Below are 26,541 nucleotides of genomic sequence, written 5' to 3' on the forward strand. Positions count from 1 at the left end.
TAAGGCACACTTCCGTCTATGCTTTCTCTTAAGTGACAAATTGCAATGGCCATAGGCAAAGAAGAGTAGAGTATAACCTAAGGTGACCATGTACTTGAGACTGCTATTATAATGTTGTAGTTATTTGTGTCCACTTAATGTGCTGTCAAAGGGTTTCAGATGTGACTCAACTATAAGTTTAATGAAGACTAAACTACACACGTTATGTACATCTACAAGATTTATTTTCATACTTTTTCACTAGGATGGATTAGAACGACGTCGTTATTATAAAATTACAACGGTGACAGCTGCAACACATTAACAAGACTCATCCTGCCTGCAGAGATTCAGGAAGTAAATTCAGTAAGTGCTACACCCATTTTGTACTGTACCAGTCTTGCGAATCTTTACAAGAGATGAAAACTCAGACCCAGATGATCACGGCCCTTAGGGACATTGTCAAGGTCATCACTCACCGTTGTTTGATGGAACCGTGCTGGGAGGGATGGTGCTTGCTGCATTAATGACTGAAATTTGAACAATGAGCAATTTTAATTTGTTCATAACTTAGTCAACGAAAACCTTCACTTTGTCGCTCTGACCAACGACTTGCAGAAGGTGTTTTTGTACTGTTGATCTTCAGAAGCAAAGGTCATGAAGAGGAACAGTTTGAATGTAAAAGACACAAAGTGCTAAACAAACCATCTCTTTTCATGAATTCAAAAACGTTTCATTTCGATTATCGCAGCTTTTGAGACAAAACGCTTTGCGACGAATAGTTCAACGTGTTTGATCATTGAAAGTCACGAACAATGGTGATTAACAACATATGTAGAAATATTTCAAAGTTGATAACGAAAGTCGATCAAAATATTGTTCTTATCATGATGCCGATTACATGGGTGTCATTACTTTACAGGAGGACGTGTGTCATGCATATCATGCACATTCAAGCTCTATCCAGTCCCTTCTTACTCCAAGGACAATGCATGTCATGTGTCATGATAACCGTTAATAAGGAAAAGGGGAGACGGGGTAGCCTAGTGGTTAAAGCGTTGGCTCGTCACGCCGAAGACCCGGGTTCGAATCCCCACATGGGTACAATGTGTGAAGCCCATTTCTGGCGTTCCCCGCCGTGATGTTGCTGGAATATTGCTAAAAACGGCGTAAAACCAAACTCAGTCAGTTAATTATGAAAATGTATGTGTATAATATGTCCATATAGTCCCTGTGGTACAAAATATCAAATGAAATTAAAACGAACGGGGAAAAAAATGGTGTACATGTTGAAAAGCATTTAGTCTACAAAATGTTTCTATCATTTTCTGACAGAGAGATGCTCTAATGCACAGCAGGAAGTAAGTTCAAATACAGAGTGGTGTCAGAATACACATGATACCTACCATCGCTGATCTGGTAGGTGGCTACGAAGCCACGGCGAGTCACAGATCCGTCAGTGTAGAAGGTGACACGGTACTGGCTATACATAGTGTCAGTATCTGGAATTTCACACAGGAATACATCACAAACAAAGTTGTAGAACATAGAGATGGTTGCTCACTTGATATATAGTCCATGGTATCAAATGCCAACCAACTTTGCGGCCAGGGTAGATTTTGAATAAATATTTAAGACAACAAGTGATGCCAGTAGCTGACTGTCAGATATGTTTCTTCAGTTGTATCAATGAAAGGAATATACATTGTTGCATAAATATTGATTCCTTGGTATTTGATGGGCAACATAAGCAATGCGGTTTGTGGTTCATGGTTTGGCCACTCCCACTAACAAAGTACTGTTTCCTCAATGGCTGATAATGTGAATTGGCGGAGCATGCGTTGCATAGTAATACGACATCGCTGTCTACTTAATGCATGCATGTTTTTGTTAATAATTCCAACTAACGTTTCTGGAGTTGGTATTGTTCAGAAACTTAAATACCAGCATGCACACTTTAATATGACTTACATCATGCGTACCGGGTGTTATTTTGCAGCTCCGTACACAAAGCACATACATGGCATATGACCTTAACGTCTTAAATAAATACTGTAATACAGCTGTAATCTTGTACATAAGATCACGTGTAGCAGTTGAATCCTGATGTTGACCATCTAGATAATTGGCCTTGTAGCAACTCATGAAGTTTAAGGTGATATGCGAACAAAGTGTTTAGATTGGAGGGGTAGAGATCAGTGTACTGGAATCTAAGACAACCGCATGAGGTCATAACAGGATATTATTGAGATTGTATAGATGTCACAGCCACCTTTGACAGCTCACGCTTGGTATGGTTTCCGTTTTGATTGTCTAAAACAGGAATGATTCACTGACTCCTTTATACAAGTAATCCATGACTATGGCAGCTTTACAGTCGCCCTGTGAGACGGACCTATCAGCTCTAGCGGTTAATCTAAACCTCTCCGTTATCTAATGTATGTTCAAGGAATAATAAGATGTCAACGTCTGAGAACAGCCAGTCGTGACTATACCGTTGTGCAAAAGGGCAAAATAGCTGAGAAAATGATAACGCATCACTGACAAGTAAAGACCTTCTTTAAACATTCTTTAAACATGTGATCCGCGATGATCTGGAGAACTTACACACGAGATTGGAGATCGTTCCACATTTCTTGATGCCGCTGTTAAACTGGACGTAGTCATATCTGCAGGTGGAATGACTTTCCAGCTGGAAGGTTGTGAAGGTGAAGGTAATGGTTCTCGGGTAGGATGTCGCTGTGAACGTGTAGTAGCACCGGGTGTTGTCCAAGTAGTTGCTGCCGCCACCTGGGGGACTCATGATGGTGCCAGATGATGACGACAAGGTTGCCGTGCATGTCGCTGGAACAATAGATGAATTGATTCAATAATTGATGTTTGCTTAAACCAATAGTCTAAATTTCCCTGCATATATTTTAAAACATCATTGTGACAGTAAACAGTGACCTTACCTGTACTGCTGGGAGCGGGCGTTGTAGCGTTTGGAGCTGAAACACACGAATGCCTCATTTGAGAACAAGACTACCTCGCATCTCTTCAAATAACCATACTGTCTCGATCAAACAATTTACCACCTTATCTCTAATATTTCAATAATTGAATAATGATCGGATATCATGGAGTGGAGTCCTGAACATGTTGTATATAGCAGTTCGATCCTCTGTACATACCGTCACTGACAACGTAGTTAGCTACAAAACCATCGGAGGTGACACTTCCATCTGTTCGGAATTCAACAGTAAAGTTCCCAACAAAGGTATCTGTAAAATAATAAGAAAATGTGTCTGAGCCAATTTAATCATGATAATTTTTCTATGACATTTAATATGAACAAATGTTTCATAAAGTTGTTGACTAAGAAACTATTTGGAATATCTATATATAACATGTGTAATTGACTTACAAAGTCGAAACCCGTGACGACTACGGATTGTACAGAGATTAGACCCTTGAACAGATCGACACTACATCTGAAGTAACGATAACCAGCAAGGTATGTATATTCATCACAGTACGTACAGGTCCTGGTGAATTCCGTGAAGCCACATCTCTTGTTCCCACCGTTGATGATGACCCAGTCCCATCTGCAGCTAGCGTGGTTTTCCACAGCAAAGCTGGTGAAGTCCAGACTTATAGACTGGGTCTGTCCGCTTCCCACAAACGTGTAGCGGCAGTAGACGTTGTTGGGGTAGTTGTGGGGGGAGTTTGGACTACGAAGCTGGCCGCTGGCTGCGGTGAACGTCGCATTACAGTTGGCTGAAATACAGAATGACAAAAGTACGTCAGCATGACAACCACCAGAGTAGCTATGGCTACAGAACAACTGAACATATCCTCACACACATCACACTATTGTTATCATGATTATATATATTACACCTTCATCGATGTAAAAACTACATTATCCTAATACATAAGGGCGCACGGGTGGCAGGTCGTAACACGCTCTGCAGAGTTGCTTCCCTTGGATATACAGTGATGTATGATCGCTGGTTCGAACCCCAGTTTGCCCCGATTTTGTTTCAAGGTTTTTCAGCACCATACCGGTGCAAGTTGATTTCAACAAAGTGAATGTCTGAAACCTGAATCACTTGGGGGTTTCCTCTCCAATCAAGGTAACACGCCTTGATGTCTTCTTTCGGAATCATTTAGAACTTGGAGTAGTAAGGAAGGATAACAATGATCAACTTCTTTATTGTGTAAGACAGAGGTTGTTCATCTGTAAATTGTTATTTTTCCTTATTACATAATAAAGAAGTTGTTCATTCGTAGATTGTCATCTTTGCTTATTACATGAAAAAGAAGTTGTTCATCCACAGATTGTTATCCTTCCTTATTACATAATAAAGAAGTTGTTCATCCGTAGATTGTTATCCTTCCTTATTACATAATAAACAAGTTGTTCATCCATAGATTGTTATCCTTCCTTATTACAAACTAAAGAAGTTGTTCATCCGTAGATTGTTATCCTTCCTTATTACATAATAAAGAAGTTGTTCATCCATAGATTGTTATCCTTCCTTATTACATAATAAAGAAACTGTTCATCCGTAGATTGTTATCCTTCCTTATTACATAATAAAGAAGTTGTTCATCCGTAGATTGTTATCTTTCCTTATTACATATTAAAGAAGTTGTTCATCCGTAGATTGTTATCTTTCCTTATTACATAATAAAGAAGTTGTTCATCCGTAGATTGTTATCCTTCCTTATTACATAAAAAAGAAGTTGTTCATCCACAGATTGTTATCCTTCCTTATTACATAATAAAGAAGTTGTTCATCCGTAGATTGTTATCCTTCCTTATTACATAATAAAGAAGTTGTTCAACCGTAGATTGTTATCTTTCCTCATTACATAATAAAGACGTTGTTCATCATGTATTGTTATCTTTCCTTATTGCATAATAAAGAAGTTGTTCATCCGTAGATTGTTATCCTTCCTTATTACATAATAAAGAAGTTGTTCATCCGTAGATTGTTATCTTTCCTTATTACATAATAAAGAAGTTGTTCATCCATAGATTGTTATCCTTCCTTATTACATAATAAAGAAGTTGTTCATCCGTAGATTGTTATCTTTCCTTATTACATAATAAAGAAGTTGTTCATCCATAGATTGTTATCCTTCCTTATTACATAATAAAGAAGTTGTTCATCCGTAGATTGTTATCCTTCCTTATTACATAATAAAGAAGTTGTTCATCCGTAGATTGTTATCTTTCCTTATTACATAATAAAGAAGTTGTTCATCATGTATTGTTATCTTTCCTTATTGCATAATAAAGAAGTTGTTCATCCGTAGATTGTTATCTTTCCTTATTACATAATAAAGAAGTTGTTCAACCGTTGATTGTTATTTTTCCTTATTACATAATAAAGAAGCTGTTTATCATGTATTGTTGTCTTTCCTTATTACATAATAAGGAAGTTGTTCATACATAGATTGTTATCTTTTCATATTACATACTAAAGAAGTTGTTCATTCGTAGATTGTTATCTTTCCATATTACATAATAAAGAAGTTGTTTATCCGTAGATTGTTATCCTTCCTTAATACAAAATAAGAAGTTGTTCAACCGTAGATTGTTATCCTTCCTTATAACATAATAAAGACGTTGTTCATCATGTATTGTTATCTTTCCTTTTTGCATAATAAAGAAGTTGTTCATCCATAGATTGTTATCATTCCTTATTACATAATAAAGAAGTTGTTCATCCATAGATCGCTATCCTTCCTTGTTACATAACAAAGAAGGTTTTCTTCCGAAGTTGTTATCTTTCCATATTACATAATAAAGAAGTTGTTCATCCGTAGATTGTTATCCTTCCTTATTACATAATAAAGAAGTTGTTCAACCGTAGGTTGCTATCTTTCCTTATTACATAATAAAGAAGTTGTTCATCCGTAGATTGTTATCCTTCCTTATTACATAATAAAGAAGTTGTTCATCCTGTATTGCCGTCTTTCCTTATTACATAATAAAGAAGTTGTTCATCCGTAGATTGTTATCTTTCCTTATTACATAATAAATAAGTTGTTCATCCGTAGATTGTTATCTTTCCTTATTACATAATAAAGAAGTTGTTCATCCGTAGATTGTTATCCTTCCTTATTACATAATAAAGAAGTTGTTCATCCGCTGATTGTTATCTTTCATCATTATATAATAAAGGAGTTGTTGATCCGTAGATTGTTATCCTTCCTTATCACATAATAAAGAAGTTGTTCATCCGTTGATTGTTATCTTTCATTATTATATAATAAAGATGCTGTTCATCCATAGATTGCTATCCTTCCTTATTACATAATATAGAAGTTGTTCATTCGTAGATTGTTATCTTTCCTTATTACATAATAATGAAGTTTGTTCAACCGTAGATTGTTATCCTTCATTTTACATAATGAAGATACATAATGAAGAAGTTGTTCATCCATAGATTGTTATCCTTCCTGATTACATAATAAAGAAGTTGTTCAACCGTAGATTGTTATCCTTCCTGATTACATAATAAAGAAGTTGTTGATTCGTAGATTGTTATCTTTCCTTAGTACATTATAAAGAAGTTGTTCAACAGTAGATTGTTATCCTTCTTCACGGCTTGATATAGCTGGAATTGTGGTGAAACCAGCGTTACCCGAACCCACTCACTACGTCATAATTCTATTGCACGCTTCATTTTAATAAGCTCATGTTTTTTACACGTGATCGTCAGCTGAGAAAACATGTTACCTCAATACAGGTCCCCGATAAGTAGGTGTGGCGACATTGTTGTTATTGCCATTTCGGCAATGTTCCAACTATGGCACTGCGGCTGCTAGCTACTCGAGTCGGAACCAAGCAAACCAATGGACGAGAGCTTGAGCAACTACCTGAACGGTTTTTTTACGATGACACAAATATGCTAGACAGCAATCTAATAAAACTAGCCTTACCCGACTTTCTGGTAATGCTATTCCAAGCATAATATTCTATAATGCTTCAAAACAAAACCAATATACTAAAGTGGGTATCTATTTGAAGAAACATCGTCACAAGACCTGCTGTCGGCGTGTCGACGGTGTCATGTTTACAAGATTGTGTTATGCGAACGTACGTATTGGCGGCCTCGTTGTTGTTGTAGTTGTTGCCATGGTTGTGGTGGTTGGGGGAACATCTGAAAAAAACATCATCAAAGAGGTGTAAATAGCTTTCGAAATGAGAATCTGATCTTCTTTGGAAGATGCATCGACATCGTCACATTTCAACCTACATTTGTCTGTGAAGTATAAAAAGTTAACACTTTATAATATTAGTAATACATTTATATTACTACCTAAACATTTCCATAATCATATTCTACCTGCGTGTCAATACAATTAAGCCCCAACTTCAAGGTATAAAGATCACTGAACTTCTTTGAAAATCCCTTGAATACACCGTTCATAATACTGTTCAGAAGTAAGCAGGCAACTAATGTGCGTGCCTTTACACTGGGGTAATATTTTAAAGAGCAACCACTTACACGGCAACCTTCTGTAGGTGATAACAAATCCTCTCCTGGTAACGCTGCCATCTGTCTTGAAGTACAAGGTGAAGGTGTTTGTGAACGTATCTGTGGACGAAATGGTATCGATACTTTGAGAAAGGCTTCTAAATATATTCATTTTCATAGAACCTAGAAATGGTAACCGAGTAATTGAAGCGTTCACGCGTCACGCTGAAAAGACCCTGGTTCGATTCCCAACATGGGTACAATAATTGAAGACCAGCCCCTGTGATATTGCTGGAAATATAAAAGTGCCATAAAACTTTATACACACTCACGCAAACAGCATGCAAAGTTCTCCTCTACACTCATATGATAAGCTGCAGTTGGTGTTGTAGATTTTTAAGTTAAAAACTGTAAACACCAAATCCGAACAAAATATAGTGTAACTCTCACATGTGAGAACCCTGCCGGTGGACAGAGATGATCCGCAGTACTTCCTGCTGGAGGTCGAACCCAACTGTAACGAGTCGTAGTAGCAGCTGGAGTGATACTCGAGGGAGAAGGTCTGTACGGTGAACTGCAGTGTCTGCCGGGTGGAGTTGCCCTGTACAGTGTACGTACAGTAGGCGTTGTTGGGGTAGTAGGAGCCATTCCCTGGGGTGCTCTCTATGATGCCCTCGTCTGTTGTGTAGGTCCGGTTACAGCTGACTGGACACACAGAACGGTCACATATCATACAACGTTCCCATATCATACAACGTTCACACATACAACGTTCAACATACAACGTTCACATAACACAGAACGTTCACATAACATACAACGTTCACATAACATACAGCTTTCATATAACATACAACGTTCACATATCATACATAATATCACAACGTTCACATATCATACAACGTTCACATATCATGCAACGTTCACATATCATACAACGTTCACATAACATACAACGTTCACATAACATACAGCTTTCACATACAACGTTCACATAACACACATATCATGAACGTTCACATAACACACATACGTTCACATAACACAGAACGTTCACATATCATACAACGTTCACATAACACAGAAGGTTCACGTTCAAATAACACACAACGTTCACATAAAACAGAAGGTTCACATAACATACGACGTTCAAATAACACAGAAAGTTCACATAACATACAACGTTCACATAACACAAACGTTCACATAACATACAACGTTCACATGACACAGAACGTTCACATAACAAAGTTCACAATTACATAAATGTGTATTGCACATGGATTCAAATATGTTTTCAAATATGACAATTCTGGACGTAGGCCCACATTTCTTGATTTCTAACAAGCCATTATCCTTTCAAATTCTTGACATTTCTGGACAAGCCATTTTCCTGTTGTGCTTCCTGACATTTCTAACAAGCCATTATCCTGTTGTGCTTCCTGACATTTCTAACAAGCCATTATCCTGTTGTGCTTCGTTTCTTTAACTTACATGATGTGTTCTGGGATGTGGTCCTGTTATACCATGGCGTGACGGTACTAGCACCAGTTGTCCAGTTCAGCCCTTTTGAAATCAAGAAAGATATTTGTGTATTCAATCTAAAAAATGTAGTTCATGTCCAAACAGCAACTCATACGAGCTCTCTGATTGCAAATGGAAATAACATTATAATCCCGGGAACACTACGATAATAATGCGCTATACATACAGCATTACGTACAAGGATTATAGGTGGTGGAGGGCTGCTGTGCACTCCCGGTCGGTGGATCTGAAACAGTAAGGGGAGAAATATAATCATATTACTTTTAACAATGGACAATTCATAGGCCAATAAAAGTATTAGCTGTACAATCATTTTATCATTGAAGCAACATAGATAAACTCTGTCAAAAAAGAAACGCAACCCCTGTATTTTAGAGATTTTGATCTGAAGTTTTAGGACGACACGGCATTTTTATTAGTTAAGACAGAAGTCTGAAATTTGGCAGAATAATAACCCAGATGGGCATGTTTAAAATTGTCATTTCAAAAGTCATCTCACAGACACCAGTTGGTCACCAGGGGGGCGTCTGTCTCAGTATCTCGTATGAGCACCACGCGCTGCAATCACTGCACGGCATCTCCTTGGACAAGAACGGATAAGACGCCGGATTCTTTCCTGGGGAATGGCTCTCCACTCCTCCTGCAGTGCAACGGCGAGCTGTTGCAGCGTCTGTGGCGGCGGCTGACGTTGACGTACGCGTCGATCCAGAGTATCCCACAGGTGTTCAATAGGGTTGAGGTCTGGTGATTTAGAGGGTCATGGCAAGACATTGACGTTGGAATTCTGCAGAAAGTTCATTGTTGCACGTGCAGTATGAGGCCGGGCGTTGTCCCGTTGAAAAATCTGTGTCTGTTGGTCAATAATCGGGAGAAGGTGAAGCTCTAACACGTGGTTGATGTAACGTTGGGCTGTCAGGTTCCCTGGAACGATCACCAAGTCTGATTTCTGGTTGTATGAGATGGTTCCCCAAACCATGACGCTTTCTCCGCCAAATCTGTCCACCTGTCGGACGCAGATGGGCGCAAAACGTTTATGATGTCTCCTATACAGACGCTGTCTTCCGTCGTGACGTTGCAAAAGAAAACGTGATTCATCAGAAACCAGATTCGCCTCCAGTTTTGTAAAGTCCGTATCCTTACGTTGTTGCACCACCTGAGTCGTCGGCGTCCATGTAGGGGCGTAGTACAGGTCCAACAACTGGTCTACAGGCACGTAAACCCGCTTCTTTCAGACGGTTCCTAATCGTTTGAGCTGACACTCTCCTCAAACCTGGTATTTGTGTGGCAGTCACGGTTGGTAGGGCATGCCGATTACGCAGGTGATGGACCCGGATGTACCGATCTTGAAGGGGGTCGTGATTCTTGGCCTTCCACTTCTCGGGCGATCGTTGGTCAAATTGAAGTTGTTGTAGCGGCTCCAAAGTCGGGATATCGTTGTTTTATATGTGTTTCCTTCACGAATGCTTCCAGCTTTGACAATCGTGATACATAACCTGTGCCTCACATGTATCTAAACTCACACGCAAAAGAAACGCAAGTCTAGTATAAAGTATATACGTACTTATTTTTTTACAGTATAGAATACAAATACCAACAGCGTCAGATATTCAGAAATTTGAGCAAGAACAGTTCATTGGCAACAAAAACAGATGACGTCATTACATTTTGTGACAGCAAAAGAGTTGCGCAGATTCTAGTCACTTGCCATGACGTCATTCAATACCTGGTGTGGCCACCATTAGCATTGATCACTGCAACACATCTCCTGTACATGGAGTGGATCAGACGATTCGTAAAGGCCCTGGGGATCCTCCTGCACACATCCAGAACAGCTGTACGAAGTTCATCAGCAGTTGTAGGCACTGGTCGCACTTCATTCAGGCGCCTTTGAACCTCATCCCACAAGTGCTCGATTGGGTTCAGGTCAGGGCTGAGAGCTGGCCACGGTAGGACACGGATGTTGTGATGTTGAAGAAAGTCCATGGTAACTCTTGCAACATGTGGACGAGCGTTATCCTGCTGGAAAAGGTGGTTACGATGTTGGGCGAAAAATGGAACAACATGGGGTCTGATGACTTGGTCAATGTAACGCTGAGCTGTGACCCCATGTCCTCGACCTTGACCCACATTCTGGAAGCACATTGGTTCAAGTCTCGCATTAAGTCCAATTCCGGCCCAAATCATGACACTAGGTCCACCCCATGCATCCCTTTCCAAAACATTTCTGTCAGCAAAACGATCTCCTTGACGTTGCCAAACTCTGACCCTTCCATCTGCATGTGACACACAAAACCGACTCTCATCAGAGAATATGGCACGTCTCCATTCACGTTGACGCCAGTTTTGATGACCCTGTGCCCACTGAAATCGTGCTTGTCGATGCCGTGGTTGGAGGAAAGGACGACGTGCTGGTCGGCGACATGGTAGGTTGTTGGAACGCTGACGTCGGATGACAGTGTCACGGCTGATGCGTCGATTATGCGTTCCTATGGTGTCTCGAGCAGTCTGGCTTGCTGTCAGGAAAGGATCTCGCTGGTGTTGACGTGTAATGTGTCGATCTTGTCGAGGGGTGGTGACCCTAGGTCGGCCGCTTCGGGGAAGGTCATCTGTAGTCTGCGTTGTGTTGTATCGATGCTGGAGACGGTAGATCGTGGTTATATTGACATTAAAGTGACGGGCAACATCTTGGACAGACTCTCCAGCTTCCAACCGTCCGATAGCCTGGTTCCTCTTAAGTTGATTTAAACGTGGCATTGTTGAACAAAGAGTGACTGCCCAAAGATTTTAGCTCAGTTTTATACCCACTGAAGATGGTGACAACTCGTGCATGTTTGATTGCATGAGGAAAGTGTGCATGATGCCCACATCGCCATTGAAGCGGTGCATTCTGGCGATTCGTTTTTTCTTCTGTTCCCACACTGGCTTTGCAAAACGCAACAGAAAATGTAAACAACACCATCAACCATCATTATTTACCAACGTTGTTATAATTTTAGGGGTCTGATTTTAATTCCTCCTTTGAGTAAGAAACTTGCGTTTCTTTTGCGTGTGAGTATATATATCGATGATAACGATCTTATGTTTCAAATGTTGTGATCCCCTTGTGCAAACCACATCAGAATAATGGTGCCTGAATGACTACATCTGGCGCCATATTCTAACATTGTTTCAATGTCGGTTCATGTATGTGGTATATTTCACTTACATCGCCACACGACCATTGGTTTACGGAGAGCTTTCTGTTTTACTGCAGTTTCATGTATTGTACAACACATTGTTGTTGTTTTTTTGAAAGACTGATTAGTTTTTAACACTGTATTTTTACAATAGTAGTAATTATAAGTTATTCTACTTACAGGAGGTGTACGGGGACGTGGTCCTGTAATACCATGGAGTGGCAGTACTAACACTCGTAGTCCAGGCCAGCCCTGGTGAAATCAAGAAAGACAGCTGTGCACTTAACCTCCATATTCTGATCATGTTTCATGAGATTTTGATTCGCAACAAAGTGCTAAGAAGAAACGCATGGTTGGAAGATTATAAAATCTTGTTACATTTGGTTGCACGTTTGTCATGGTCATGGTTGCTGGTGGCATCTCGACCTCTTCCTAAAGACTGATGTATAGCTGTAAAGTTAGAAATACTTACTTTCTTGAATAAGAAATGTTGCAACAAAGCCACGGTATTCAGCTGAACCGTCAGTGTGGAAGTGTATCTTGAAGTCCCTCTCCTGTGACACAACTGAAAACAATGAAGTATGCCTTTCAACTATTTGACATATTTCATGCAAATCTTGCTACTTTTGCACAAACCACGGCAAATCGTATACGTCATTAAAACGTTGAACGTGTTGTCGCATATGTATACGGGCCATGTCAACTAAGTTGTGCAGGCGATTGTGACAATATTTACCATCAGCAGTTCAAAAAACACGTTACAAGACAATGATTATCATTACTAATACGTTGTTTTCAATCAATCCATTACTACCTGTATTAGTACAAACAGGTGATGGACAGTTTACATGGTTTCTTCTTCTGTCTCGTGTCTCGTGTCCAACGAGTTAAGGGAATGTCACTGAGACTGAAAGGTAGCTGTTGGGGGGACATCACTTTAAATGGAAGTTAGGTAACATTTGACAGAAGGGGTGTCACTGTAACAGAACGATCAACTTCGTTCATATCAGGGAATATCAATGTACCTGAAAGCTTTAATCACTATTTCCATTTTGGTACAATCACGGAACTTGAAAAGCAAATAACATTGCCTGCTACGGTATGCATTCTATGGTGACGTATTGGTTGAGATACGTCTTCAAATGACAGAACGCTTAATAATGTATGTACTTTTGGCAACTGACAGGTTACCCCTAACCCTCTCGTTTATCTAACCGTTTTGTTTTACTGTTAGTGGCTATGTCCATCAATGACAGTTATCGATAATCCTTGAGTTTTATATTTGATTTACTTTCTGCAACACTGTGGGGTAATAGGTATTGTAAAGAAATGTGGAAATGTAGGGTGTGTAGGTGAACACTCATAACGGACAATAATACTGCTCACGTACAGGAGTATGACACAGGTGTGGACTTCTGACCGCAGATCTTCTGACTGTTGTAAGAGAAGCTAACAAAGTCATAGCCGCAAGAAGAATGTTCTTCCAAGTGGAATAGCTGGAATGTTATGTCAATCTGGCTCCCTGCTGGTGGTGAAGGAATGGTGTAGAGGCAGTCAAGATTGGGAGAGTACGAAGACCCCGCTCCAGGGCTGCTAAAACTTCCATATGTACCAGTGAGATTTTGGGAACAGTCTGAAAGCGAAATACTTCGATATGTATCCTAAACTGTGTATTAATGGTACTCTGAGATTAATATCACGTGATAGAATACAGATGAAACTATACACCAGATAATGCATCATGGTATAATGACTAAATACCAAATGTAAACGACATTTCAAGACATTAACTGAAACTGTGGTGTGGCAATTACCTCACAAATCATATTAAATATGCTTTTGACATCCACAACTTTAACAAGTTTCTTGACCTTACGGTATTCCAGAAAAAGAAGAATATTCGTCTTCTCAAAAACATGTATGTGATAAGGGATTCTTGTTAAAACATTACATCTTATAGTATATGTATATTTACCTACCAGCGTTAGGACTTGATGAAGAATTCAAGAATGCAGCACCAGTCGTTGTCGTTGGATCTAAATGAGAAGGAAAGAATGTTACGACATTCAAACTGTGCTTAGTATCAATTGTCGAAAGTAGGTAGCTAGTTAGTGTAACTAGAATATGCTTATGCAGGCAAGTAGAGTTTCTTTTACTTACATGATGTGTACGGGGATGTGGTCCTGTTATACCATGGCGTGACGGTACTGGCACTAGTTGTCCCGTTCAGCCCTTGTGAAATCAAGAAAGATATTTGTGTATTCAACTTACAAAATGTAGTTCATGTCCAAACATCAACTGATACGAGTTCTCTGATTACAAATAGAAACAACTAATGAGAACATATAAGGATCATACTTGCTTGACAACCATACAAGACTCTGTATCGAAACGTCGCATCATCGGAATAAAGAAGTTGTTCATCCATAAAGTTTGTCCTTATCTGATTCACCAACTTCTAAACATGCCATTCAAAGAAGCTAATGATAACACTACGATAGTAATGCGTTACAGATACACCATTACTTACAAGGATTATAGGTGGTGGAGGCCTGCTGTGCACTCTCAGTCGGTGGATCTGAAACAGTCAGAAGAAATATACTCATATTACTTCTAATAATGAACAATTCATAGCTCTACTAACCTTTTTATCAATGAAACAACATAGATATATGTTTTCTTCACAAAAGCTTCCAGCTTTGAGAGTCGTTTCTGAACATTCTTGATCAATGTTCCTCGTTTTAAATTCAAGATATATATATGCCAGAATTCGTATGTCAATTGCTATGACCAAACACTATTATCTACCAGAATTAGGATGATTATTTCCTGTACCATTCGTTGTCGGTGCATCTTAGTTGGTTGATTTGTTGTTTTACGCCGCACTAGCAATATTCCAGCTACATGGCGGTGGTCTGTAAATAATCGAGGCTGGACCAGACAATCCAGTGATCAACAGCACCAGCATCGATCTACGATACTGAGATATGATGACATGACTGTGTCAACTAAATCAATGAGGCTGACCACCCGATCCCGTTTGGTCGCCTCTTACGACAAACATGGTTACTGAAGATCAAGTCTAACCCGATCTTTCACGGGTCTGTGCATCTTAACGAGACAAAAGAAATGTTATGGCATTCAATAACAGCGATAAATGATCCTTATGCGTGTTGTATATTTCAGTTACATCACCACACGAATATTTGTTTTATGTAGGTTTTCAGGAATGTAGTACTTCTAAATGTAAGCATAGATATGGATTTAAGCTGCTTTTGCAGCCAAGTGAAATGCATTCTGAAGGAGAACAGACTAATCCATATCGGTTAAATTTCATTCTTATTGTTACATATAGAAACATACTTGTGTGGGGTTTCAATTGATTCTCACCCCAACCCTAGAAAAAGAAAGATATCTGTGTACTCAACCTACATAAAATGTCAAAGCATTCATTAATCATTCGTAAATTTTGCTTTCTTTTATCCATCCTTCGCATACATCCATGATGTCAGCATATTAAATATTGACAAATCATTTGTGAGAAACTGGAAACAGTGAGAGTTTCTGACAAAATTGTGACGCGTTCATGCAAGCTCTCTCAAATAAATGATTCTGAAACGACTGTGTTTGAAATAGACATACAACATGTTTACTTACAAGGTGTTATAGTGGCAGATGTAGTCGCTGGTGTTGGATCTTGAACATGAAGAAAACCATGATTATAATATCATTGTAAACCAAAAGTCACTGTGTTCTTTAATCTGATTGGCTGAAAAACATGATCGAATGGTATTCGATTCCCGGAAATTGCAAGACCATTCGCTGAGTATTAATACGTACGAACATTGCACAGACCATTGTATTGTTACGTCGTCAGCAGTGGTGACGTCATTCAAACCATATAGTCCGAATGACGTCACAAATGAGCAGTTCCAGATGCATGCTACCATGGGAGACAGCCGAAACGGCCGGCCAATGACATTTCACTGCTGTACCCGTACTCGATGTCAATGAGTGCAGACAGAAAAACGTGTGTGGACCTTTTGGTTTACTTTTGTGTTTACAATGTCGATTAACATCATGTGTTGGCCAATTTCCGGGTGTTATTGAGTATTTGAAGCGCGGAAATATTTTATTTGAAACCTCCGGCTAATGTCGTCGGTTCCAAATGAATTCCCGTGCTTCAAATACTCAATAACACCGGAAATTGGCCAACACATGATGGCAATCTCCTAAACGAACAAAGCAGTTACTGCAATAAAGTGTACACGTATGGTTATAATTACTAGTATATTTATCTCTATAGTAACATTTCAGAACACTGTGATGCCGGTTAGGGGCATGGCCACGTCAACGAGCTCGTGTATAATGCTGAAACCCAGAACCGAACACAGCCCACCGACACACCTGTGCTCCTACATCATTGGACTGTATCAGCGTCACCTGGGAGAAAATGTAGAAAGCCCCATGCCTTTAAAACATTTGTAAAACGCACACACACGGCTGGGAGATGATAAGAATCATAATGGATTAAAGTAAAGGCTTATACTCACAGGAAACTTGTCGTTTCTTCCGGTGGGAAGATATTTTCTGTAAAATCATGAATCAAATCTAATAGTAAAGCTGTATTTCATCAGTGACTTAGAGCTCTTTTCAATGTACAATGACGTAGGAGTGATGTGACATGTAAATTGTACGTCAAGATAATATTTACCTGTTGACAAATAACAAATCAATTACCTGATTATACTGAGAAAAGGCATTAATACACGCATGCAGACAGACAGACAGACAGACAGACAGACAGACAGAAACAGGCGCTGAGCTGTGTGTGACTACAATGTTCACTACAGATGTACCTACCAGCCAGTTAAGATGGTTGAGGGGTTTAGTCTCACATACAAGCACAAGACACAGCCACGCCAGCACCGCGGCCACGCCCCAGTAGCCCAGCTTCATCCTAAAGGGGAAGGTGTGCACCTTGCAGCTACCGTGATTGAAAGTCGACACTTCAAATACACAATGCGATTGAAACGTACCGTGATTGATAGAAAGTCGACACTGAAAACTTGGGATTATTGATCAAATACAAAGTAATGCGATTGAAACGTTGCTATTGCCGAGTAGTTGTTTCCTTCATATATTATTTCATAGAAAGATGTCTCGACATCCAAACGTAAAGACAGAGCACACGTGTTTCGAACAAAACCCTATCTGTGATAATGTAAACGCTTAGTGATGTTTATATTAATAGCAGGTCCTTTGGACAAATACTCATGTGCAGGAATCACCACAACCCAGTATTTTCCAAACTGTCCGATAGTCTGTTGAAGGATCTCCTTTTAGGGCACCATATTTTTGCGCTTTTACGAGAAATAGTACCGGTTTCCGTTTGAACATCTGCTAAGCCTGTTGTAAGAGAACTTTTGCGAGATGTATTAACAAGTAGGAACGAATCCAGCGTACTGAACGTTAAATGTGCTAAAATGTGATTTGGTCGTGAAATCCAGTCTGACCCGAGTTCCTAAGATTACTTGACCCAAGTTCCTAAGATTAAAACTGAACGATGCCAGCGCCTGGGATAAACATTTCTCCAAATGTTCAAATGAATAAGCATTTGCCGTATCACGTATATTTAAGGTTCAAATGTACTGCATTTATGCGACGCTTAGTGATGTTTATATTAATAACAGGTCCTTTGGACAAATGCTCATGACCATTAGACATGCTCAGAGAGCTTCAGAGTGCACTGCTCTACTCTTCTGTGTCTTTAAGAAATGTAAGTGGTACATGCTCACCAGACCATAGACGAGACTAATATTTGCTATGCTTAATGGGGTTATGTGTTCAGCAGTACAATCTGTTTACCACGGGATATATCAGAGCATGACATAAACAGATCACATACAGCACGTCAACCACGTCCGTCAATACAAAATGAAGCTGTGAAAATTGCACACGACGTCAAGAAACATATCAAGGCAACCAGTAGATGGCCACCCTTTATATAACAGAAATAACAGTTTCGTTGTTATCTCAACTCCCTTCATATATTATGCCGAACGAACTTGTGGGGTCGAGGTGTAAAACATCCCCCATTGTGTCTCAAACGTGTTTCTTTACAAACAGTGAAGTTTGGTAAGAGTTTGAATGTATTGTCTAGGAGACCATTCAAAGCATTTACTGGTGAGACGGTTGTCAGTCCTACAATACCCTACAACACACTGACGTCATTATGCGACGTCAATCCTTTATTGGTTGTCAGCTACATGATATTTCAACAAGAGCCAACACTCACTGTATCCACAACTTTAGGTTAAGAGAAGATTTAGTTAAATACTGGGACTGGTTTGCTCAGTATGTAAGGACTAATAACTATCATAATAGAGCGTACTCATCACCAACCTATTAGCGGTCTGTCAGAGCTAAATCTTAAGTTATAGAAAAACGTCACAAACGTAAATGTACAATCATTCAAAGATGATTCAAAGATGCATGAACAGTCTTATGTATGCATATTTTACACTTCGAGACCTGTGTAAAGGTATGGGAGTACATAGAACTGATACTGGCAAGTTATGGACCTGTGACCCTGAAACAAGTGTTGTGTAATATCCATATATAGTACAGTGTGCACTCAAGTGTAACGGCTGGTTCATTTGCAGATGCCCTCACGGCTCATTGTGTGTGTATATATAGAGATGTTGGGTTTTGTAAATACATGCTCATTTTTTGTGTATAACATTTTGCAATCAACAGACATCATAACATGTCATTTGTTCAAGTATCACACCTGCCTGTCTGTGTAATTACATAATGTGACAGAGACCGAACTCGGGCCATAAATCAATGCGTTTTGTTTATGGTGTATAGCCTGATTGGTGTTAAGTTCAAATTGCATGTGGTCAGTGATCGCAGTTGTGTATTGAATATTGTCATTAGCAGACAGGCAGGCAGACACACAGGTGTCAATAAAACAAGACATTGAGTTTTGTCTGTGACAACGACATATCTATAATCACAGTTAGAAATTCTGTCAACGCTAAATAATGACATTGCTTTTAAGTATCGAACTGAGAAAGTGACTCGGTAAGAAGAACGTGTGGTGAAATAGACAAATGAAATTATTAAAGCGAAAGACGAAGAAAAGATAATCATGAAAACGACAAACAACGTGCCTCACATTTTAATGCGTGTATGGGCGATGAGAAGTCAAGGCCAACAGGTCTGTCCCAAACTAGTTCACCTCTTTATGAAAATAGCATCATGTCTATTTTCGCACATGACGCAAATATAGACCATAACGCTTGGTTCAGCTGGTCATGTATGCATTGTACAGAACAAACAACACTAACCCTTTCGACCTTTACTGGGTCTCACTGGCCTCAATATCACGATGAAAGGAAACACAAAATATGATGAACATATCACCTTTCGATATTAGTTTTACAAAATTGTCTCAATATTTATGTATCGTAGAACAAAGCCCGACTTAAAGTTTAATAGAAGCGACGAAACCCTCTCCAAATTCGGGGCGGTGTGGTAGCCTAATGGTTAAAGCGTTCGCTCGTCACGCCTCGGTTCGATTCCCCACATGGGTACAATATGTGAAGCCCATTTCTGGTGTCCCCTGCCGTGATATTGATGGATTATTGCTAAAAGCGGCGTAAAACTGAACTCACTGACCTTCATAAGACCTCTCTGCTAAAAGCAGAATCGAGTGTACAATGGTGACTATATCATGAGTATATGTTTGTTTCAGCAGCATTACAGCTGTACGATGTTGTTTGTAAACAAATCGAGTCTGGACAAGACAATCCAATGATTGTCACCATGCGATGACAGACGATGACAGAGCATGTGTTTATGAATACATATGAAATAGTGATGATATCAGACGTTAAAAGGTGAGCGTATCCTGCCCCACCGGTGACACCCGTCATTACATATGCAAAGTCTAGTCAAATGTTCGCCTGAAATAATTCAGGGACGTATGGTACAAGTCAAGATTGAGAATTACATAGGACAGCATTTTTGTCACTGATGCACCAAATTTCTAAATGTCCTCAACATGTCTACCATAAAACTTTTTAAAACTTTGCTGAGGCCTTGAATGTTGTAACCCTGATCGAACAATTTCTGATCAAGAGTGGTATGACACTCTTGGCAAAAAGATCATGTTCGATTGTACCTCAAAAGTTGTGAAATGTAAACACGAAAGGCTGGAGCTGTTGGGATATTGCTCGACATGGTAGATATTGAGCATTGGGAAGTTGAATTCATCCCTTCTGTCCATTCTGCCTTGTGAAGAATATTTGTCTCTCTGAATCTTAATGGACAGATCTAAATATGAAACAGTTGACGCGGTCTGACTTGTCTCATTAATTTCTGGTTCAGGTGGTAAATCAGTGGAAGGCAATTGTCTGGCTGGTAGTTATTGAACGATATCAAATCATCGATATACCTGAAGCTTGAGTTAAACTTCTTCGCCAAATTACCTCGTTTTCAATTTGCCAACCAAAGCAGAAATTCCGATTCATATGTATAAAGAACCAATTCCGCGAATAGGGGAGCACACTTGGTTCCCTGTGTAAGCCTACTTTTTGTCGAAATGTTATCAATGAAAAGGTCCCGTATTTCACATATTACTTTCTCGGTAAACTTCAAATGATATAGAACAAACTTTATGGATAACAACTTCTTTTCATAACAAAGGAAGTTGTTATCCATAAAGTTTGTTCTATATTGTACTTCCCAACTTCTAAAATGCCACTCAAAGAAGTTAACTTAAATGACATTTGCTTCTTTCATTTTTGAGACATTGTCCTGATGCCATCTGAATGAACAACCAAAATCTTCAACGTTGAAACGTGTCCTGCTCTAGAAACATGATCATGATTTACTAATTAGTACCTCTAGCCCCTCGCCTGCTTGGTTATTATCACTACTATCCATGTAGAAATAAGTTATTATTCCCTCAACCCATAAATCAATTCATTCCCCTCCACGGTTTATCAAAATACATACATGTCAGTTTATGATCTACAACGTTATAAGCACTGCCTATCAACAGTTAGTGGAGAACGTTTGCGATATTAGGAAAGTGTTAATCTTTTAAACCAAAGTAAAACCTACAAGACGAACGCTTCCATTACCATCCATCAATAAATGCACTGTGAATGTTTATGTAATGACGATAAGTCGATCGATCGTCCGTAAAGCAATATTATATTTTTATTATTTATAAAATAATCGTAAAACGCATTTCTTTCAAAATAGATTTACGTCATACATTTCACACAAAAAGCTTGGGAGGTACAAGACAGGATCCGATTCAGTTTGAATCCGCTACACTTTGAAGCCACTAGGTCACAACACACTTTCCAAAATGTTGAAAACAATATCCGTAGAATCTAACTTGAGCACAAAATACACAAACGAGTGTGTAAGAGTGACTCTTCTGTCGCACGCAGACGTGGAGGTGCGTGAAATCGTAAATTTGACAGGGCACAAAATCCAACAGTATTTAAATTTGTACAACACAAAGTCTTCATCACAGCAAAAGCGACTCAACTCTTACATTTTGCAAGGTAGAAATAATTAGACATCAAAGACTCAGGTATACATAAACTGTCTGAAGCTGTCCTAGCGCCTCTTTCCAAATTTCGTTAATACTGAACTTGGTGTTTGTTAGTTTCTGACGATGTTACCACCAATCACCCCATTATTGGTGATACCACTTGAGGTTGGAAAGCGAGGCCGCTTCACGTACTGGAGCGTAACCAAAAGAAAGAGTTCAGATGAAACGGTTCATAAAATTGAATGGAGATAAACCTACTGTGTTTTGAAATTGGATGTAGTATAACGGAATTATAACCGCCATCCCTAAACAGCAGGGACAAGCCAAGAGATATAAATATTTAATTCTCCCAATTTTCATCCATTTTTGTCCCAGGAGACTCAAAGGAATTGTCTTCGGCAAATCGACACTGATTATTCAATGACGTTGCCATTCTTATATTGATACAAAATATTCCAGAGACAAAAACTTCCAATATATGTTCTATTGACTAAAGGGATCGGGTTTCCAGACTCACTGACTTGGCCGATAGGTGGAATCGTATATCAGTTCCCTGAGTGAATGTGTGATGTCAATCACTGGATTGTCTCGTCCAGACTCGACAATTTACAGCATTAAACAAGCAACCATCCCTGTAACTATCTAGCACGGAAATCTCTTGTCGAAAACAATTTCAGACTTAACATTAATTGTTGTAAACACATGCATGCTCATTTCTCAACAGCAAATACAGTCAATCTTCTTTTGTACCTACAGACAATGTATCCTACACACAATGTAGACAGACAGACAGATTATATACTTGAGTCTCACCTCACATGTAAAATACAGGACACATATAAGCTATATTACAGAATAAAAGTGAGCCACCCGTTTAGGGTTATGAGAGACTATTGTAGACTTTAAGAACAATATAAATATACACCATGAGTGAGTGAGTGAGTTATAATTTAAAGTCACATTGGCATTATTTCAGCCATATTGTGGTTAAAACTAGTTTTTAACTTCATCATAAATACATGTAAATCACTAAAAGCCTGTCAACGAAGGACAGTAAAACTAACTAGAATATCACAGACACAGAAAGTAAAACTAGTATCTATGTCTAAAACTGGATTTCAAATTAGGAGAATACAATAAAAAACGGGCTTAAAATCTCCAGCAATCAAAGGTAGATCACCATACTAGAGACCATGGGGACTTACAGTACCTTTGCTACCTGCATGTACCCTAGATGGATTTATACCATCCCTTCAGCCGCTGGCGATTGTAGGAAAGTTAAGCCATAACTTAAAATCACACAAATGCTACGTTTAAAAGTTCTGGTAGATTGAAAAGTACTTTGAAGGTTTATGGACTTACGTATCCTCGCAGGAGGACAATAATTTTATAGCACTTTAACCCCCTTTGAGGATACAGCAACTAACAATCTCAGTTGATAATGTATGCTACAGACCAACGAAGTATGCCTGAGACTTGATAGTGAGGCTATCGCGGTGACTACCCGTTCATGCTGCACATTGCGCAATTCTTACGTAACGAGCAGTTGGTGTTAGCTCACACATTTGGTATTATGTTTCTGAGAATCGCGAGAAACGAATCCGTAAAACGATTGTAATACCAAAGTGAAACTTGAAACACGCTAGTAAAACAATGGGTCACGTCTGCTCGATATTCAACCAAACACTCACTCATTGGTGTATACCTTCAGCTCCTAACGCAATGAGCCTCTGTGCGCTGACCTGACGAAAGTATTGCTTGAACGAGAACAAAACAAGTTAAACTTCCAGATTTATCAAGAGTAACCAAGTAACCAGGTGACTTATGTAAAAGCTAAGCGATTTGCTCCAACCTGACCCGGATCGACACCCATGGACCTTAGAGTTATTATTGTGTCTTATGTATAACTTGTCTAATAAACAATATAATAGAATGTTGTCAAACCACATGGAACAAATAGATGTAAACTTCTGTCATAAACGAAGCTTACAATACAATTCCGTCTTACCCGGTAGAGGAAAACACAGTCCCACACAGCTTGCTACACCAATAACTGACTGAACTGAGAACGGGTATTGCAACAGTCCTAGTCATGTTTCGGGTCAGTGATTGCCATGTAAGTCGGTCGTGTCAGGGTAAAAACATCCGGATCATCATTGAATCAAGCTGGGGCGAGTACAAAGAACATTGTGGTTAATCTCTATTGTTACAGGTAAATTGTCAGGAGGAAAATACCCGCCGGCAAAGTGAGGACTAACCTAAAGCGTCCATTCGATATATTTCCCCAACAAACAATATATGGTTCAAACATGGAAGCATTAGGCTGTCGTACAAACACAACATGGCAACAAAACACTAATTCCCCGGAGGAGCTACAACCCAAAGTAGGTACAGATTATGTAATCCCAACAGCTCATCTCATTTCTACAAACAAGGTTGGTCCTAGCTTCTTTGATAGCTGAAGGTACAAAAATACAATTGCATACAACCCAAACTAAAAGCCCAAAGCGTCCTGAAGATATTTTGTAGGGGTCCAGCAGTGCCAGGGGTCGTGAAATGCAATGCTCATACGAAATACTTGATTATAGGTTGACAAGTGTTGACAAACATCATTTCTTGAACGTTTAGGTGTGTAAAACATAACACCATCCACATTCGTCTATGTATGTATGTATGTATGTATGTATGTATGTATGTTTGTATGTATGTATGTATGTATGTATGTATGTATGTATGTATGTATGTATGTATGTATGTATGTATGTATGTATGTATGTGTGTGTATGTATGTGTGTGTGTATGTATGTATGTATGTATGTATGTATGTATGTATGTATGTATGTATGTATGTATGTCTGTCTGTATGTATGTGTGTGTCTGTATGTATGTGTGTGTGTGTATGTATGTATGTATGTATGTATGTATGTATGTATGTATGTATGTATGTATGTCTGTATGTATGTATGTATGTATGTATGTATGTATGTATGTATGTATGTATGTATATGTATCCATGTATGTATGTATGTATGTACTTGTGTGTGTATGTATCCATGTATGTATGTATATGTGTGTGGATGGATGGATGCATGCATGCATGGATGGATGCATGCATGCATGTGTGTGTTGGTGTGTATGTGTTTGTATATATGTGCGGATGTGAGTGTGTATTTACATGTGTGTGCACCTATGTGTGGTGTGAGTGTGTGTATTTGTATGTGTGTGTACATATGTGTGGATGTCAATGTGTGTATTTATATCTGTGTGTACCTATGTGTGGATGTCAGTGTGTATATTTATATGTGTGTACCTATGTGTGGATGTGAATGTGTATTTATATGTGTGTGTATCTATGTGTGCGTGTGAGTGTGTATTTCTATGTGTGTGTATCTATGTGTGGATGCGTGTGTATTTTTATGTGTCTAGCTATGTGTCGATGTGAGTGTGTGTATTTTATGTGTCTAGCTATGTGTCGATGTGAGTGTGTGTATTTTATGTGTGTATCTATGTGTTGATGTGAGTGTGTGTATCTATATGTGTGTATCTATGTGTGGATGTGTGTATTTATGTGTTTGTGTATCTAAGTGTGGATGTGAGTGTGTGTATTTATATGTGTGTATTTATATGTGTGGATGTGTGTTTTTATATGTGTGGATGTATGTGTAATGTGTGTGCATTTATGTGTGGATGTGTGTGTATTTTGTTGCGTGTGTATCTATGTGTGGATGTGAGTGTGTGTATTTACATGTGTGTTTATCTATCCGTGGATGTGTGTGTGTATGCGTGTATATGCGTCTTCGGTTACATTTGTGAGAGCTGAAAGAAAGTATTTTGCAAAGGGCTTTTTCCGTAGTGGAATATTATGTAAATCGATGATCATGATAACTTAAAAGCTTCTAATCAGTGACAGCTGGAGCTATTCATTTCCTCCCCATGAAATAGCCGTGTCCATCGCATAGTTCAACATCAGTTGGATGTAGCATTTAGGAAATGTAAATAGGTAAATGCGTCGGTAAACCGCCATCGCTTTCTGTCAATTGTTCAAAATTTCCCACACAGGGTTTTTTCATGGAATTTTGCTGATCACAACTGGCCTGAGCAAAACCCACGATACACCAGATAGAAGATTGCGTTACACGTTATTCTCGGCTGGATGAGTTCTTTGTTGTGGTGCGATCACACAGTGGATCCCACACTGACTAATAAACACATATTTTTCGGCATGTTGCGACACACTGGCAACAATAAACACACGGGTGACTCAGATTTACTTTGTGTGAACCAAAAACATCGGTTAATCGTGAGGTCACCTTACGTTGTGTTGATAGATGTGCGATGTGACATGTACACAGTAGCTATTAATACTAGCAACAAAAAGAAACGGTGCAATGTCAACAATTTTCATATAAATTTTAAAATATCATAAAATAGTGTTTCCATGGTGTGAATATTGAGGCCACAGGAAGATGGCACAACAGCATGTTTAATGACGTCATGGTTTAAACTATGGGGCAGAGGTCAAGCAACAATGTCACAACTCTAGAACGGGTATGTCAACCGTGAGAAGCGAGAACAGTAGTGCCCAGCTGACGCATGGTCTATCAAATGGACATGGAAAACTTGTAGAATAACTTGCCATATTTCCTGCTATTCTGCAGCCAAATCATGCTCATTATCTGGCTGATATATTCGAATACGTAGCTCCATTTCCTTCCATCCATGATCCAAAGGCATAGATCCGGTGAATTTGTAGACCAAGGGAATACTTTGACATTGTGCTATT

The 26,541-nt window shown here is 39.1% G+C and overlaps 1 protein-coding gene across 1 annotated transcript in view; it reads right to left on the minus strand.

Annotated features, from left to right (window-relative positions):
* Positions 1-26,541, minus strand: part of LOC124259550 (deleted in malignant brain tumors 1 protein-like) — a 39,663-nt gene that overhangs the window by 3,410 nt on the left and 9,712 nt on the right. The window contains exons 3-17 of the mRNA XM_046693694.1: positions 17,042-17,187; positions 16,732-16,768; positions 15,836-15,874; positions 14,709-14,756; positions 14,339-14,410; positions 14,158-14,214; positions 7,908-8,162; positions 7,488-7,577; positions 7,080-7,139; positions 3,502-3,738; positions 3,153-3,242; positions 2,934-2,969; positions 2,587-2,823; positions 1,386-1,481; positions 459-509 (exon numbers count right to left, since the gene is read on the minus strand). Of these exons, the coding sequence (XP_046549650.1) occupies positions 459-509; positions 1,386-1,481; positions 2,587-2,823; positions 2,934-2,969; positions 3,153-3,242; positions 3,502-3,738; positions 7,080-7,139; positions 7,488-7,577; positions 7,908-8,162; positions 14,158-14,214; positions 14,339-14,410; positions 14,709-14,756; positions 15,836-15,874; positions 16,732-16,768; positions 17,042-17,137 (1,501 nt within the window). The 5' untranslated portion in view covers positions 17,138-17,187. The remainder of the gene's footprint in view (positions 1-458; positions 510-1,385; positions 1,482-2,586; positions 2,824-2,933; positions 2,970-3,152; positions 3,243-3,501; positions 3,739-7,079; positions 7,140-7,487; positions 7,578-7,907; positions 8,163-14,157; positions 14,215-14,338; positions 14,411-14,708; positions 14,757-15,835; positions 15,875-16,731; positions 16,769-17,041; positions 17,188-26,541) is intronic.

This window comes from Haliotis rubra, unplaced genomic scaffold (assembly GCF_003918875.1).
Source record: "Haliotis rubra isolate DU_JTF1 unplaced genomic scaffold, ASM391887v1 Scf728, whole genome shotgun sequence".
NCBI lineage: Eukaryota > Metazoa > Mollusca > Gastropoda > Lepetellida > Haliotidae > Haliotis > Haliotis rubra.